Genomic DNA, 18,105 nt, shown 5'->3' with positions numbered 1-18,105 from the left:
GCATCAGGGCCCTCCACCCTCCTCTGCTTGGGCCTACAGGACTTTCACTCACTCGGGCTCAATCCTGACTGCACATGCAGTCTGGTGTCAGACATACACTCCCAGGGCCCTGAAGCAGGCCGGGTAATCCCCCTGTCTATGTCTGGAGCTTATGGGGAACGAGGAGGAGCCTTCACCAGAACTCCTAGGGTGCTGAGTCAGGCCAAGGACAGAGCCTACAAAGCCAGGGAGTTTAAGGACCACAATGGTACAGAGCACAGGGACCCCTTATTAAGGTTTCATCCCGCCACTCCCACCCTAGAGAATCCTAAGAGGTAGAAGGAAGAGTAGAGGGTCCTGGTATCACACAGCACCTGCTGGCCTCATTTCATGGATCTGACTACAGAGGCCCAAATGAGGGAGAAGACCACCCAGGTCTCCCTCATTTCCATGGCCCTGCAGGCAGAAGCCCGGAATCTCCCTGCCTCCGGTACGACCCCTCACTTCCTGTAAGTTTACATTTAGGAAGAGTAAAACACCAAAATACAAAGATGGAGGAATAAGAATACCTCCAAATTCATAAACTCCAGGTTGCAGTTTACCAGTTCCCTGATGATGCTGACCCAACGACAGAATAATTGCTCTGTTATGAAATATTTTGAAGCAAGCTCCAGGTATCATGTCTTCTATAGATAAATATTTTATCTATGGAGCGACAGATAAGGTCCTAGCAGAAACAAAAGTATTATTATCAAACCTACACAAACACTATGAATAAACCATTTAATCCAAAACTCTTTCTCCTCAGAGTTATCACAATTGCCATAACAGAATTCAAGGAGTTACATTTCAGGTCCTGTACTTATTTGATGGTATTTCCTATTATGACTATAGAATACGGTTTGTCACTGTGATCGGTGGATGAGTCTTCGGGTCCCTTGGGTCAGTAAGAATGTCCTCAATCACTCTACTTTCCCTAAAAAGATAACGGCGATGATGGCAGAGATGCCGATTCTGGAAATCTCCCATGTGGAAATGAAGCCACGGCTTCTCTGAAACATTCAGTCTGCTTCCGGTACCTGCAAAGGGCTTCTGGCATCAGGCGCTTCAGGAGTGCAGCTTGGACTTGGCAAAACCACCGCCCAGAATGGTTGCTACATTGCATCAAAGGGCCCGGGTCAAGTGGACCTTTTTAGGTAGCATTAACTACCTGTAGGTTCACTGACTCCAGCCATTTGATGGGAAGGGTGCCTCATGGCACCCTTGACCTTGACCTTGACCCATGACCACTCATTGGGTGGTCATCGCTCTCCCTCTGGGTCCTTCTGTCCTATGTCCTTTCTGTCCTCCTTCTCCTGTGAGGAAAGGGCAGCACGTGCCCATGAGGGAAATGCAGTAGTACAGTGTGACAGCTACCCAGCTACAGACCCTAGCTGGGTAGCTCCTAGTCCTAAAGACTCCTCTTTATTCTACCCATGGTGCCTCTGATATCTAGGAAAAAGAAGAAATGGAAACTGTCCCCTATTGTTCTCCATTTATAGAAGGATGGTATGTCCTCTCCATCCTCCCCTGTTGAATCATCACTATGTGGTGAACTGGTAAACCCTGAGATCTTATGGATCACTTTGGGGGATCATACCAGGGTTGTCCTCTATGCACGATGGAAATGTGGCTGCACATATGGACATTAATCCTGTGGGAGCCTCTTTGGGTGGCTCCAGGGTAGACACACATGACCCCAGGACACCTCTAAGCTCCTGCTTCCTGATTGAGGATATACTCTAGCTCATCTATGCCTATCGACCCTGGGCGTGAAATCAGTCACTCATGCCAGCCTTGGTTAGTGGGAGTGGGGAATGAAGACTCTTTGAAAGGAACAGAGCAGAAGTCACACACCAGACCATTCCCAACATGAGACCAGATAAGGGATTGGCTGGAGCTACTCCCGAGGTCATCTGGACACAGGGTGGCATGCTCTACAGAACCAACCAAGACTTAACGTAGGACAGTCCTAACTAGGACATTCCAAGAAGATAAATCTGAGACCTCTGGAGTGATTGTTGTGGACATAGGAAGTTTCCAGTGGCCCATGAACCCAGACCCACCTGCCTTTAACTGCAAAGGAAGGTTTTGGGAGGGAGGACACACACAGGGCCCTCACCTGATGGTGTCACTAAGGAACTGGGATTGCGTGACGATGCCGAGAGGGGATGTCCTGTTCCTTTCAATGAAACCTAACTCAAAGGACATACAGGCCTTCCACAAACTATTCTACGTCCTGGCAGACAGTAAAACCAAGAGCAGATCAGATCAACTCCCTTTGGGAGAATTGTTTCCAAGGATCCTGTTGCAGAACACATGGGGTCACTGGTCCTGTCATCTGCTCAGGGTGGTGGCCGTGTGTCTCCTCCATGCTGAGCAGACGCCAGCCTAGAGGAGTGACCCCACTTCCTGCACCACAGCTGCAGGTGGGGGGCCAGTGGGTGGGGCACAGGCTCCCAGGAGGGGTTTTTGTATGTGCTTGTATCACAGTGTTATGTGTTCGGCGGAGGGACCCAGCTGACCGTCCTAGGTGAGTCTCCTCAACTCCCTCCTTCCTTCCCTGCTCTCCCAGAGGTCTGGGTGATTTTCTGCCTTTTTCTTTTGTGTCTTTTATGTCTCGTCTCAACCATGGTCATGCTTTCACCTGGGATCCCAACCTCTGGGACGCTGACCTCCTCCTCTCCCCATTGGATTTTCCTGCTTACTTCTTAGGTCATCACCAGCCCCTTACCTCCACCCCGAGAGGCAGACAATGGTTGGGATGACTAAAAACTCCTCTCTCTGTCTGCCGGGGTCGTGCTGGGTCCTACGTGTGCTCTGTTCTGGCCCCTGATGCTCCACTCGTATCAATGGGAGGCACTGGGGTCCGCCATCCTAAAGGGAAGAGGGCAGAGGGAGCATTGGGGGGGGGATGACCATTTGGGGCCTTTAGAGGGACCCAGCACCCTCAGGTCCTAGGCTGGGGACACACAGGTTAGAGGTTCTGAGAAGGCCCCAGGGCTCTGGGACAAGGATCCAAGGATGGTTGCAGGGGTGGAATGGCTCCCGCCGGCCTCTCCAGGCTGCCACCCAGCGCTCTATGGGCAGAGAGCCAAGCAACACTGCAAGACAGGAGAGAGCAGGGAGGACAAGGTGCTCCAGTCAGGAAGCCTGGAACAGGGTCATGGAACGACAGGGTGTGGGGAAAAGACAGACTCCTGGCTCTTATGGGAAACGAACAGTTACAAAATGAAGCCAGTATGGACAGTATGGCTACTGACCTGACTAATTGGCCAGGGGAAACACCAAGGGACAAGGCAGAGGGGACACCCAAGAACCTTCAGGCAGACCGTGGTCTTATGGGGTCCTTGGCTCATTACAGACTTCGAGAGAGATACATTTGGGTAAATATAATTGCCACAGAGGAGAGATCCAGAGGCCTCCAGAGCAGAAATACCAGATCACAGGAGACCACAGAGAGTTCTTGTCATCCACTCCGGGGACAGGCAGAATGTCACAGGAAGAGGCCAAGAGAGTGAGGGCCAGACATCTGTGTGACAGGCCAGGGCCCAGACGGTTCTCAAGTCAGGAGATGGCAGGGGTACAGTGTGACAGCTACCCATGAGGGATGGGAAATAGTTGGAGGAAGATGCAAGCCACCCTCTTGAGAATAATTGCTCAGACAGAGGTTGGTCCCTAAACAGGGGCCCATGCCCTGGGCCTGGACACCCAGGCCTGTGGGTGTCTCTAACCTTGATGTTAGAGACACTAACATCAGGGTCTCCCGCAAATGGAAATGGAATCAATGACCCACTGCCCCCACCATGCCCCGCAGGTCAGCCCACGTCCGCACCCTCGGTCACGCTCTTCCCGCCCTCCTCTGAGGAACTCGCCGCCAGCAAGGCCACCCTGGTGTGCCTCATCAGTGACTTCTACCCCAGCGGCGTGACGGTGGCCTGGAAGGCAGACGGCAGCCCCGTCACCCAGGGCGTGGAGACCACCAAGCCCTCCAAACAGAGCAACAACAAGTACGCGGCCAGCAGCTACCTGAGCCTGTCGCCTGACAAGTGGCAATCTCACAGCAGCTTCAGCTGCCTGGTCACGCACGAGGGCAACACCGTGGAGAAGAAGGTGGTCCCCTCACAGTGCTCTTAGGTCCCTGAGACTTCCAGGGATGGGGGCCTTCCTCTCCCAGATACCCCTTTCCCAGCTCACCATGTCCCCCTGAGTCCCCACCCAGGTTCTGCTCAGAGCAGGCAGGTCACAATGCCATCCCTGTTTATTATTTGCTCAATAAAGATCTCATCATTTATCATCTGATATTTCTGATGTGTATTTTCTATCTGGTTGTGCCTAGGTTAAAGTTTCGGTAGTTAAGGGAAGGGACAGTTATGGAACATGTGATATTATCCGCTCATCGTCTACTCAGCTAACTCTGAAAGGACCCCCTCTGAGCTCTGTTTGTCCCAGTCAGTGACACATAGCAGGAAAGAGTCCTGTGGATCTGGGAGCGCCACCATGCGATCCTTGTCACCTGTAAAGTGCCGAAAGCTGACTGAGATGGACCAAGGGGCCTACCGGGTAACAGGGAGAAATGGTGAGGGCTCCAGGAGCCAGCAGTGGGCACAGACAACAATAAGAAGGAAGGTGATCCTTGAGCCAAAACAATGGCTTTTCAGAGCAGGAGGGAACTTCCTTGTTCCAATACAAATGACCCAGAGGGAGAGCGATGACCACCCAATGAGCAGTCCATGTTTGGCCCATTAGCAGGGAGCCAGGAAAGCTTTGAACAGTGCCTCTTAGAAATACATTTCTCAAACTTCCACAATGCCTGTCAGCTATGTAAAGACCATAGCAAGTTCTACAGCAAACAGTTTAACATCTTGTAGCCTAACACTCCCCAACCTCGTTGACTCTCCCAACCAACTCAGGGAGCCCTGGAACACTCTTCAAGACAGCAGAGTCCCCTTCACTAGTGCTGAGATCTAAGAGTCAGGCTGAAGCACAAGGAAGCCCAGTTAATGTTCTGATGGGCCTGGGTTAGGTTCAGGATCAGAGTGGCCCTAGCAAGGGGCTGGCACCTCAATCAGTGAGGTCAAGGAGAGCGCTACTCTCTGGGTAGGTTATGAATGAAGCCGATGATGTTGGCCTGCGTGTGGTGGAGATTTGGAGAACTGGGTCAGTGAGAATGGCAAGCAAGTGGGCATCCAATGATTTTCCCTAGGACAGAGAGTCAATTCCATTCAAGGAGTATAGTTGGACTGGGGCAGATAAGTCAGGAGGGTGAGTGTGGCTTGAGGACTACAGCAAGGTCAAGCTTCCCCGAGCATCAGGGCCCTCCACCCTCCTCTGCTTGGGCCCACCAGACTTTCACTCACTGGGGCTCAATCCTGACTGCACATGCAGCCGGGTGACCCCTCCAGTGGCTGGGACCTCATTCAATAATGTCCCCAACACTCGACACATTCATTTACCGTTGTATTGGGGATGGAGCAGTGATGTCAGTCTGCATAAAGGAGTGCCTCGGGAGTACTGGTCAATAAGAAAGGCCACCATGAGTGCCTCAGGAAAGGCTTCCAGTGATTTTCCCACGACAGAGTCAATTTGAATTCAGAAGTAGAGTTAAGGCAGGTCAGACCAGCCTGAGACCCATGTCCAGTTCAGGCTTCCCCAAGTACACAGGGACTCCAAACACCAGACCCATAGGACTCCTCCACCTGCCATCACTATGGCTTTGTGGAGAGTTACCTGCTGCTTCTAGTCATAGACACAATCACTCCAGGGCCTGAGGCACACATGTCAACCTCTCAGAGATACAGGCCCTGCTCTGCCAGTCCTCCAGTCCCTAGGTTTGACAGATACACTGTCTGAGCCTCCAGCTCCTCGGGGACATGAAGCTGCCTTCCACAGACCTGCTGGGGGGCAGGGACTGCCCCAGGACAGAACTTTCAAATGCTATGCTCTCTTGGGCCACACTGCATCAGAGGATAGGGGTTCCCTTGCAGCTTTGTCACAGCCATCGGTCCCCACATGGTAGAAACACAGGGATCAGCATTTTCCTGAGTCCATTTCTCAGACAGAAACACTAACACCTCAACGAACAAGGGGACCACTCATCTCATGGGTCCTGCTGGAAAGAATGACACCTTCCACCCTACCCAGAGCTAGTGTCACCCCAAGACAAAATATTCTGTTCATTGTTATAAGTTTGCAGTATGAAAAAACTGAGGACACAAAGAGACAAGACAAAGAAGAGCCCCCACATTCCTATCGACCAAGTCCCCGAGTCATAGTGACCCACGCACAGCAGAATAACTCCTCATATGCAGCATTTTAAAACAAATGTAATGTCATATCATTTATTCTGTATATAATTCATTTGTGAACTGGAAACACGGAAACTGAAAGAGAACGAGTACAACATCATTACCAATTCTAAGCAGAAACCATCAATAACTTCTTTTTTAAATTTTTTATTTAAACTCAATTTGGGGGGCACCTGGGTGGCTCAGTGGGTTAAGCCACTGCCTTCGGCTCAGGTCATGATCTCAGGGTCCTGGGATCGAGTCCCACATCGGGCTCTCTGCTCAGCAGGAGCCTGCTTCCCTTCCTCTCTCTCTGCCTGCCTCTCTGCCTACTTGTGATCTCTCTCTGCCAAATAAATAAATAAAATTCTTTAATAAAAAAAAAAAAAACTCAATTTGGTTAACATATAGTGTACTATTAATGAGGGTAGATTTAGTGATTCATCAGTTGCATGTAACACCCAGTGCTCATTACAACTAGTGCCCTCCTTAATGCCCATCACCCAGTTACCCCATCCCCCCACCCAACTCCCCTCCCGCAACTCTCACTTTGTTTCCTATAGTTTGAAAAGTTGCTTATGGTTTTCTTCCCTCTCTGTATTCATCTTATTTTATTTTTCCGTCCCTTCCCCTATGTTCATCTGTTTTGTTTCTTAAATTCCACATATGACTGAAGTTATATGGTATTTTTCTTTCTCTGACTGACTTATTTGTTCAATAGACTCTAGTTTCATCCACATCATTGCAAAAGGCAAGATTTCATTCTTTTGAAGGCTGAGTAGTATTCCATTGTATATCTCTATACCATATCCTCTTTATCTATTCAAGCACCCACGGACTTCTGGTCTCTTTCCGGTTTCGCTATTGTGTACATGCTGCTATGAACACTGGGCAGCATGTGCCCCTTCGAATCACTGTTTTTGTGTAGGGTTGTTCTATTTTTAACATTTTGAGGAACCCCCACACTGTTTTCCAGAGTGGCTGCACCAGCTTTCATTCCCACCAACAGTGTAAGAGGGTTTCCCTTTCTCTGCATCCATCCCAACATCTGTTGTTTCCCAATCTGTTGATTTTAGCCATTCTGACTAGTGTGAGGTGGTTGTTTATTGTGGATTTGATTTCTATTTCCCTGGTGACAAGTGATGCTGAGCATCTTTGCATGTGTCTGATGGCCATTTGTATGTCTTCTTAGGAGAAATGTCTCACTCATTTCTGTCCATTTCTTCACTGGATTGTTTGGTTTTGGGGTATGGAGTTTGATAAGTTCTTCAGAGATTTTGGACACTAGCTCTTCATCTGATATATCCTTTGTAAATTTCTTCTCCCATTCCATAGGTTGCCTTTTACTTTTGCTGATTGCATCCCCTGTTGTGCAGAATTTTTATCTTAACGAAATCCTCATAGTTCATTTTTGCTTGTGTTTATCTTGTTTTTGGAGATGTGTGTAGTAAGAAGCTATTGCAGCCTAGGTCAAAGAGGTTGGTGCCTGTGTTCTTCTCTAGGATTCTGATGGATTCCTACCCACATTTAGGTCTTTCATTCATTTTGTGTTTAATTTTTGGCATGATGTAAGTAGTGGTAAAAGTGGTCCAGTTTCATTCATCTGCATGTGGCTGTCCAATTTTCCCAACATCATTTCTTGAAGAGACTATCTTTTTTCCATTGAATATATTTTCCTGCTTTGTCAAAGATTAGTTGACTGTAGAGTTGAAGGTCCATCTCTGGGTTCTCTGTTCTCTTCCATTGATCTATGTGTCTGTTTTTGTGCCAGTACCATACTGGCTTGATGATTACAGCTCTGTTATTGCTTGAAGTCCAAAATTGTGATGCCTCCAACTTTGGTCTTCTTTTTCAACATTCCTCTATCTATTCGGGGTCTTTTCTAATTCCATACAAATTTTAGGATAGTTTTCCCCAGCTCTGAAAAATGCTGATGGCCTTTTGATAAGGATTGCTTTGAATGTGTAGATTGCCTTGAGTAGCATCAACATTTTAGCAATATTTGTTCTTCTAACCTGTGAGCATACAATATTTTTCCATTTCTTTGTGTCTTCCTCAATTTCTTTCTTAAGCATTCTATGGTTTTCAGAGTACAGATTCTTACCTCTTTCATTGGGTTAATTCCTATGTATTTTATGGTTCTCCAGTGTAATTGTAAATGGGATCGATGCCTTACTTTCTCTTCTTCTGCTTCATTCTTATTGTATAGAAACGCAACTGACATTTGCAAATATGACAGTACAGACAAAAGTTTGATATCCAGGATCTATAAAGAACTCCTCAAACTCAACACACACAAAAGAGACAATAATATTTAAAAATGGGCAAAAGATATGAACAGACGCTTCTCCAATGAAGACACACAAATGGCTATCAGACACATGAAAAAATGTTCATCATCACTAGCCATCAGGGAGATTCAAATGAAAACCACACTGAGATACCACCTTACACCAATTAGAATGGCCAAAATTAGCAAGACAGGAAACAACATGTGTTGGAGAGGATGTGGAGAAAGGGGAACCCTCTTACACTGTTGGTGGGAATGCAAGTTGGTTCGGCCACTTTGGAAAACAGTGTGGAGATTCCTCAAGAAATTAAAAATAGAGCTTCCCTATGACCCTGCAATTGCACTACTGGGTATTTACCCCAAAGATACAGATGTAGTGAAAAGAAGGGCCCTCTGTACCCCAATGTTTATAGCATCAATGGCCACGGTCACCAAACTGTGGAAGGAACCAAGATGCCCTTCAACAGACAAATGGATAAGGAAGACGTGGTCCATATACACTATGGAGTATTATGCATCCATCAGAAAGGATGAATACCCAACTTCTGTAGCAACATGGACAGGACTGGAAGAGATTATGCTGAGTGAAATAAGTCAAGCAGAGAGAGTCAATTATCATATGGTTTTACTTATTTGTGGAGCATAACAAATAACACGGAGGATATGTGGAGATGGAGAGGAGAAGGGAGTTGGGGGAAATTGGAAGGGGAGGTGAACCATGAGAGACTATGGACTCTGAAAAACAACCTGAGGGTTTTGAAGATGTAGGAGGTGGGAGGTTGGGGTACCAGGTGGTGGGTATTAGAGAGGGCACATATTGCATGGAGCACTGGATGTGGTGCAAAAACAATGAATACTGTTACGCTGAAAAGAAATTTAAAAAAAAAAAAAAAGAAAGAAAGAAACGCAACAGACTTCTGAGCATTGATAATATATCTGTGACTTTACTAAACTCCTGTGTCAGTTCTAGCAATTTCTTGGTGGAGTCTTTGGCTTTTCTACACAGAGTATCCTATCATCTCTGAAGAGTGAAAGTATGACTTCTATACCAATGTAATGCCTTTTCCTTCTTCTGTTGTCTGATTGCCGAGGGTAGGACTTCAGTACTATGTTGAACAGAAGTGGTTAAGAGTGAACATCCGTGCTGTGTTCCTGACCTTAAGGGAAAAGCTCTCAGTTTTTCCCCATTGAAGATGATATTCACTGTGGGTCTTTCATATGTGTCTTTTATGCTGTTGAGTTGTGTTCCCTCTATTCCTAAAGCCAGAGGACTTTTATCAAGAAAGGATACTGTATTTTGTCAAATACTTTTTCTGCATCTATTGAGAAGATCATATAGTTCTTCTACTTTCTCTTATCAATGTTGTGTATCAAATTGATTGAATTGCAGATGGACTTCTTAATCTCAAAATAATATTCTATTTTTTCTGCAAAAGCCTTACACTTCTCGTAAGTGAATTCATGGAGTAATATAAATGATGTTGTTATTTGGTGGTATTTTCTTTTCCTTTTGTGACTATGGAGTAAGGCTTGCCTCTGGGATTGGTGGATGTGTCTTCAGGTCCCTTGGGTCTGTAAGAATCTCTCAAATCACTCTACATTTCTTTGCAGTGAAGTAGCCATGGGGGCTGAGCTGACAGTCCTGGGACTCTTCAACGTGAATATGAAACCACAGCCTCCCTGAACCCTTCAAGCTGCTTCCTCTTCCTGCAAAGGGCTTCTGGCATGAGCAGATTCAGGAAGTCCAGCTTGGACTTGGCAAAACCACCAGCCAAGATAGTTGGTTTCTTTGCATCTAAGGGCCCAAGTCAAGGTGACCTTTTTAGGTAGCATTAACTACCTGCAGGTTGAGTGACTCCTCCATATGATGGGAAGGGTGCATCATGGCAGTACTTCTGCTCTGTCTTCCCTCTCCTGTGAGTGCAGGGCAGTACATGCCCATCTTCTCTTTATTATCCTCATGACACCTTTCATATCTAAGGAAAAGAAGTGTTCCCCCACTTTATAGAAAGATGGTCGGCTCCTTCCATCGACCCTGCTGAATTATCACTGTGTGATGACCTGGTAAACTCTGGGATCTTATGGATCAGGTTGGGGGATCACAACTGGGTTTCCTCCATACATTATGGAAATGTGGCTGCACAGATGGACATCAGTCCTTTGGGAGCTTCTTTGGGTGGCTCCTGGGTACAGGCACAGTTCTGGTTAGTGGGAGTGGGGATTGAAGACTCTGTGAAAAGAACAAAACAGAAACCATACACAGACCCTCCTGAACATGACTACAGATAGGTAACTGGCAGGAGCTGCTCCAAAGGTCACCTGGACACAGGTTGGCATGTCCTTCAGGACCACTCCAGACTTTACTTAGGACAGTCCCTAACTAGGACATTCCCAAGAAGATAAAACTGACCCCTCTGGAGTGATGGCTGGGGACATAGGACGTTCCCAATGGCCATAAACCCATAAACCCTTTGCTTTTCCCTGAAAGGGAAGGTTTGGGAGGGAGGGGAAACACAGGGCCCTCACATCATGGTGTCACTAAGGAATTAGGATTCTTTGAACATGTGAAGAAGAGATGTCCTGTTCATGGAACCTAACTCAAAAGGACACACAGGACTTCTGCAAACTATTCTATGTCCTGGCAGATAGTAAAACCAAGATCAGATCAAATATCAACTCCCCTTGGAAAAATTGTTTCCAAGTATCCTGTTGCAGAACACATGGGGTCAGGGGTCCCATCATCTGCTAGGGGTGGGGGCCGTGTGTATCCTCCATGCTGAGCAGATGCCAGCCTAGAGGAGTGCCCCCACTTCCTCCACCACAGCTGCAGGTGGGGGGCTAGTGGGTGGAGCATGGCCTCCCAGGAGGGGTTTTTGTATGAGCCTGTGTCACAGTGTTGGGTGTTCGGCGGAGGGACCCAGCTGACCGTCCTAGGTGAGTCTTCTCATCTCCCTCCTTCCCTGCTCTCCCAGAGGTTTGGGTGATTTTCTGCTATTTTTTTTTTCTCTGCATGTCTTGTCACAGCTTTGGCCATGCTTTCACCTGGGATCCCAGCCTCTGGGGACCCAACCTCCTCCCTTCCCTGTATGCATTTTCCTACTTACTTCTTTGGTCATCACCAGACCCTTACCTCCGACCTGAGAGGCAGGCAATGGTTGGGATGACTAAAAACTCCACCTTCTGTCTGCCAAGGTCATGGTGGGTCCTACGTGTGCTCTGTCCTATCTGGCCCCTATTTTTCATCCTTGTCTCTGGGAGGCACTAGGGTCCCCCATCCTAAAGGGAAGAGGGCACAGGGAGCATTGTGGGGATGACCGTTTGGTGCCTTTAGAGGGATGGAGCACCCTCAGGACCTAGGCTGGGGACACACAGGTCAGAGATTCTGAGAAGGTCCCCAGAGCTATGGGACACTGGATCCATGGCCAGGATTGTTACAAGTGTTGACAGCCTTGCCTGGGCCTCCTAGGTCTACAGTGCAGAGGTCTGAGCTGGCATGGGGATCTCAGGGAAACTTGCAACACAGAGGACTGTGCAGGGAAGAGAAGGACCTAGAGAAATGACGGGATGCGAAAACTATATAGACTCCTGAGTCTCTGCAAGACGTATATCCTGTCCGCACGAAAGGCAGAATCTAAGACATAAAGGCTCTAGGGATGTGACTAGCTCACAGGCGATGAAGGGAGAGGCTGCTGAAAGATTTAGAATAACGGAGACCTTAGGACAGACAGATACAATTTAAGGGATTAGCAAAGTTCCCACTCCATCCAGGACAGCCCAGGAGAGTTAGTTCTGAGTAAAAACAGAATCATTAGAGCAAAGACTCTAATGCCCTGAGCACCGGAGTCTCAGCACTGAATGTCCTCAGGATTATTCAACCAGTGGTCAGACAGCTCATAGAATCACCTGCGGTACTGAGAAACAGACATAGAGCCCCAGACAGACACCATCAGAAAGACAGAGGAAGTAGGAGCAGGAGTGAGATTTGGCCATCTGTGTGAGGAGAATCGTCCCAGGAGAGTGTCAAGATGAGTGCAGGCAGGTGTCCCACTCAAAGCTTCCCAGCAAAAGTACTCAGTTGTTTAAGGAAAAACTAAAACTGCCCTCCATGGCCTAAACCTGCACACACTGAGTTGAAACAAGGAAACGTAGTGGGTACTCAGGTACATGTACATCACAAAAAAATGGAATCAAGTGACCGATGACAGATGATAAGGGTCTAACCTCCTTCCATAATACCTCTAACAGGTCAGCCCACATCGGCACCCTCGGTCACGCTCTTCCCACCCTCCTCTGAGGAACTCGCCGCCAGCAAGGCCACCCTGGTGTGCCTCATCAGTGACTTCTACCCCAGCGGCGTGACGGTGGCCTGGAAGGCAGACGGCAGCCCCGTCACCCAGGGCGTGGAGACCACCAAGCCCTCCAAACAGAGCAACAACAAGTACGCGGCCAGCAGCTACCTGAGCCTGTCGCCTGACAAGTGGCAATCTCACAGCAGCTTCAGCTGCCTGGTCACGCACGAGGGCAACACCGTGGAGAAGAAGGTGGTCCCCTCACAGTGCTCTTAGGTCCCCGACACCCTCCCCCACCCAGCGGGGCCTGGAGCCACAGGACCTCCAGGACGATCTTTTCTCCGCCCAGGGTCATCCCAGCCCTTCTCCCTGCACCCCGTCAACACTCAATAAAGTGTCCTTTATTCAGTCAGAAATCATCCTCTCTGCTCATTGCGTCTCAAACACTCTGTGTCCTGAACTTGACCGCCTTTAGCGGTGAACATATAATTCTTCTGCCTCGGGGAAAAGGGGTCTACAGAAGACTCGTAGTTTGGGAAGGGGAAGTTTCCCTCTCACCTAAAAGGACAAAGAATATTCCAAACAGAAAATACCTACAGGAGAACCAAGATAGAAGACGACCCCTCACAATAGTTCTATGCTTTCTTTTCTTTGTGGGGACCTTGGCCACGGTCAGTCATTGCTGCCCTTGCTGACATTGGCTCTCCATTCTGTGGGGAAAATGTTCAAGGGTCTCCCCGAGCCCGGGCTCTCAGGATCTGGAACTAGAACCCATCAGAAGACGTCCACTCTCCTCTCCCTTTAGGGCCCTCCTCTCCGTGCCGAGAGTTCCCTGGGTTCCTTTCCCCTGGGGACCTTTCCCACGATCACATCCTAGAACACCTGCCATTCCTTAGGGGACACCCTCACCTGACTGCCCCGGGACATGGTTTGTGTCCTCTACCACAGACCCTACCAATGACTGTCAGGGCAGAACACTCTGAGAGGACACTGGTCACCCCCACGCTCACTCCCACTCCCACTGGGGGCTCCTTCTCCCATGTTGTCCCTTGGTTCCCACATGGATTCATTCTGTCTGGCAGACAGACACCATCTATGCTCTCTAGGACCCTCCCAGGCCAGGCAACCCAGGAATCCGCTACTTGTGCTGGGGTGACCTGCCTGAGGCCTCTGTCTAAAATCTAGGGTCTAATTCTAGAAATGGGCTGCCACAAGATCTCTCAACTGACTCATCAACTTAGGACTCTAGTGTGGGTGCTGAGCGAGAACAACACCGCACGCACACGCACAGTGAACACAAACATCCACACGATGCACACACACGATGACCGCACACGATGACCACAAAGGCACTGGTCCCTTTCCAAACGCAGCCATGCTGGGCAACTCTTGAGAAGGACCAGGAAGAGATAGAGTACAGGGTCTACTCCGAGCACCGGGTAGAACATGAGCAAAGAACGCTCTGTCGCCGCAGTCCCCACCAGCGCCAGGCAGTGCCAGACGGAAGGCCAGGAGGTTCCAGTACATGATGGTGTGAGACAAGACACATGATGAGCTCCCGGGATGGACAGTCTGCACGGGGAGGTCCAGGCACATCAGGGAGGAGAGCAACAGTGCTGACACAGCGTGCCACCGACTCACAGAAACAAGGAGGCTAGGTCTGTGTGTCCCCTGCCTGACATCAGCAGCTGACATCCCACCTCTGGGTGCCGGCCAAGGCCGTGGGGGTCAGGGCCCCCTCACCATTTGAAGGTCCATTGCCAGGGTACAGTATGTGTCCTGAGTGCTGGGGACACCCTGTTCCACTGGCCAGCAAGACCCCCACAACGAAACTCTAGGAGAACGTCTGGAAGCAGTCACTGCCTCGACACCCACCGGGTCCCCCAGGACTTTAAGGTGGATATTCAGCCCATACATCCCTACAGACTGACGTCTGCTCTCCCCGGGCTCAGGTTGGGGGCTACACAAAACCACCCCCTATTCCTTCCTCATGAACCAGCAAGGACACCATTCTGGATCTCAGGACCCACTGTAGGGATCCGGAGTGCTTGAGGGGAACCTGCTTGTCCTCCCACCACCCACTTTCCATTTCGGACCCCAAACCCGCACGGCCTGCGTCAGCATGTGCTGACGATGTTGTGGTATTCAGGACCCCTCCACGAGTCCCAAGTCTGCAAAGGGGTCCCAGCTCTATCATGTCTGTGTGATACAGGCCTCCTCACACCTTCCACAAGGACACCCTGACACACAATCCTTCCTCAGGATGGAGTTCGCTGGGAACTCCGAGGCCACAGGCAGACAATCTCCCCAGCTCCTCGCCACGACTGAGGATGGATGCACTCTGAGCTCTCCATGGACATGAAATTCCAGATCCCCAGGTGCCACCCCCGCCCACCCGCCCATCTGCCCGGCCAGCACCCGTGACAAAGACACTGCACTTTGGGCCTCCCGAGCAGCTGCAGGTGGGCCTGGGGCAGGGCTGGAGGGGCTCACAGAGGGTTTGTGCTCGAGGCTGTGTCACAGTGTGCTGTGTTCGGCGGCGGGACCCAGCTGACCGTCCTCGGTGAGTCTCTCCCTTGCCCTCCCCTTTGGGATCTGGGGTACAATTTGGGGGTGTGCTTCGCTCCTTTCAATCTGGACAGGGCTGAGGCTCAAGGTCTGTGGGTCTGTACCTTTCGTCCGCTTTGTCTGCGCCTCGTGCCTCCACTGGTGTCATCTTGTCCGATGTCTGTTCAGAGCTGTAGGGGACCAGACCCCAAACCCTGAGTAATTCCTCTATGTGGGCCCAGCTCCCTCCTGAAAGGAGAGTTCTCCTCTGGGCTCACGGAAACTGGGCTCCCCACTCAGGGTCTATTGGCTTCAAGAGTCTGGGGGCAATTGGGGTGGTAGACAAGGAGGAGGGAGGCTCAGCCTGCCGTCAGGGCCAGCGGATGAGAGAAGGAGGCTGGAGTCTGCTCAGGCTGTGGCTACTGTCTCTGCGGTGGCCCAGACCGAGGACTGCCTGGTACACAGTGAGGAGATCCTTAGTCTGCTGACCCTGGAACAAGCAGGGGGATGGAGGACAAGGGGTCAAGGATCAAGCCCAGAATTCAGAGAAGGGGGCCCAGCGTGTTGGGAACACGAACCTCCCTGGGGACAGTCAGACACATGAACGGGACCGGTCTCAGGACACTCAGGCAGCAGAGCTCCATCCGTCCCCAGCCCACCACAGCTGGAAAGCACCCTGAGCAGATGGATACTTGGCTCAGGGGACACTGAGAGGGACAGGTAACAGGGAAAGTGCCTGCCAGACACTCAGAAAGTCTAGGACAGATGGATCTCTCAGCACAACTTTGCAGAGCAGGCAGAGTCCTAGAACAGACCTGGCCCCTGCCTCCGAAATAAAAACACAGCTCGCATGAAAACTGTGCCTCTGCGGACTCTCTGCAGTCGGGCACCAGGGCCTCACAGCCCTTCCCCACTCAGCATCCGTACCCGCGGTTGGGGCTGTCTGTTGGAGGGAGTCAAAGCTGATGTGAAGCTGTGAGGGGGTCTAGGGCCAGGACTCCTACTTCTCCCGTGGTAACAGAGCCCTACAACCAGGGACAGGCCAGCTCTAGGAAATCCCGGGTAAGCAATCTGGGGGAGGTCACATCGAGAATGAGGTCCAAGCACAGACAGAGCCAGAGGGCTCCCGGGGTCTCAGGGCCAGTCCGGCCAGGTCTGGGGCTGGCCTGGGTGAATTCCAAGGCAATGTGTCCTGGAGAGAGCCTGAGGCCATGGAAGGGCCCATAAACTAGAGGCCGTGATGCTCAGAGTCTCCCAGCAGAACATGAGTGACCCAGCCCAGGCTGACCTGAGCCCAGGACAGCAAGGGCCACCTGAGGCCCAAGCCAGGGACATGGCACAGCTGCATCCGTACATCAGGACAGAGGAAGGAGCTGACAGAAGAAACCTCTGACCTTGACCTGCTGCCCTCCATCCCCACAGGTCAGCCCACGTCCGCACCCTCGGTCACGCTCTTCCCGCCCTCCTCTGAGGAACTCGCCGCCAGCAAGGCCACCCTGGTGTGCCTCATCAGTGACTTCTACCCCAGCGGCGTGACGGTGGCCTGGAAGGCAGACGGCAGCCCCGTCACCCAGGGCGTGGAGACCACCAAGCCCTCCAAACAGAGCAACAACAAGTACGCGGCCAGCAGCTACCTGAGCCTGTCGCCTGACAAGTGGCAATCTCACAGCAGCTTCAGCTGCCTGGTCACGCACGAGGGCAACACCGTGGAGAAGAAGGTGGTCCCCTCACAGTGCTCTTAGGTCCCCGACACCCTCCCCCACCCAGCGGGGCCTGGAGCCACAGGACCTCCAGGACGATCTTTTCTCCGCCCAGGGTCATCCCAGCCCTTCTCCCTGCACCCCGTCAACACTCAATAAAGTGTCCTTTATTCAGTCAGAAATCATCCTCTCTGCTCATTGCGTCTCAAACACTCTGTGTCCTGAAATTGACCGCCTTTAGTGGTGAACATGTAATTCTTCTGCCTGGGGGGAAAGCGGTCTACAGAAGACGTCCTCCTGGTTTTGGGAGGGGAAGTTTCACTCTCACCTGTAGGGCCAGAGTAAATTCCAGAGCAGTAGATACGAACAACAGAACCAAGATAGACCACCTTCCCCAATGTCTCTTTACTTGCTCTTGTTGTGTGAACCACATCAGTCACCATGAACACCAAAGCCTGCTTCTCTTGGTTCTCCATTGACTCCTGGATAGTGTGATCTCCTTCCTGGATCTGGGGCCTCCGCATCAGGGACTAGCTCTTTTCTGAGATATCTACTCTCCTTTCTTTGTATCTCCCTCATTGCCATGTTTTGGCTGGTTATCTACTCCGTATAGATATTCCCTATTTTCAGCCTAGAGTATTCACCCTTCCTTAGGTTACCCCCTGCTCCTGCCTCCCCAGGAACACTGTCCTGTGTCCCTCCCACAGACGTCTCTGTCGCACTCAGTACTGGACCCTCAGTCCCTGGACCCTAGTCACTCAATCCCCCACTGCCACTGAGGACTGCTCCTCCTCCCACATGTGTCATCGGGTCCCAACTGTATTCAGGGTCCCTGGGAGGTGGGGACCCCTTAGAGTCCAATACACCACTGACCCCACCACAAGCACTAAACCAAAATGTCCATGGGTAGTCACTGGGGCCATGAGTTCAAAATCAAGTTTACATTCTGTAGTGTGTGCTGGACATCTGTGAAC

General features: G+C 50.4%; 1 protein-coding gene and 1 gene segment (V, D, J or C); both read left to right on the top strand.

The window, feature by feature from the left end:
- Nucleotides 1–17,313, top strand: part of LOC131811715 (immunoglobulin lambda-1 light chain-like) — a 204,189-nt gene extending 186,876 nt beyond the window's left edge. For 2 of the 3 annotated variants that reach the window (XM_059140502.1, XM_059140503.1), the window contains exons 3-4: nucleotides 15,408–15,447; nucleotides 16,854–17,313. In XM_059140502.1, coding sequence (XP_058996485.1) covers nucleotides 15,408–15,447; nucleotides 16,854–17,173 — 360 coding nt within the window. In that variant the 3' untranslated portion in view covers nucleotides 17,174–17,313. The remainder of the gene's footprint in view (nucleotides 1–15,407; nucleotides 15,448–16,853) is intronic. The other variant, XM_059140504.1, reaches the window with a different exon arrangement.
- Nucleotides 2,422–4,320, top strand: LOC131811746 (immunoglobulin lambda constant 7-like; the record flags this gene model as incomplete). The annotated part of the segment is given in 2 exon segments: nucleotides 2,422–2,551; nucleotides 3,836–4,320. Coding segments are annotated over 2 exon segments (450 nt in total), but the record flags the coding sequence as incomplete, so codon positions are not given.
- Nucleotides 17,314–18,105: the final 792 nt, after the last annotated feature.

Source organism: Mustela lutreola, chromosome 11, assembly GCF_030435805.1.
Source record: "Mustela lutreola isolate mMusLut2 chromosome 11, mMusLut2.pri, whole genome shotgun sequence".
In the NCBI taxonomy this organism is placed as follows: Eukaryota; Metazoa; Chordata; class Mammalia; order Carnivora; family Mustelidae; genus Mustela; species Mustela lutreola.
This window is presented reverse-complemented; position numbering and strand designations above follow the sequence as displayed.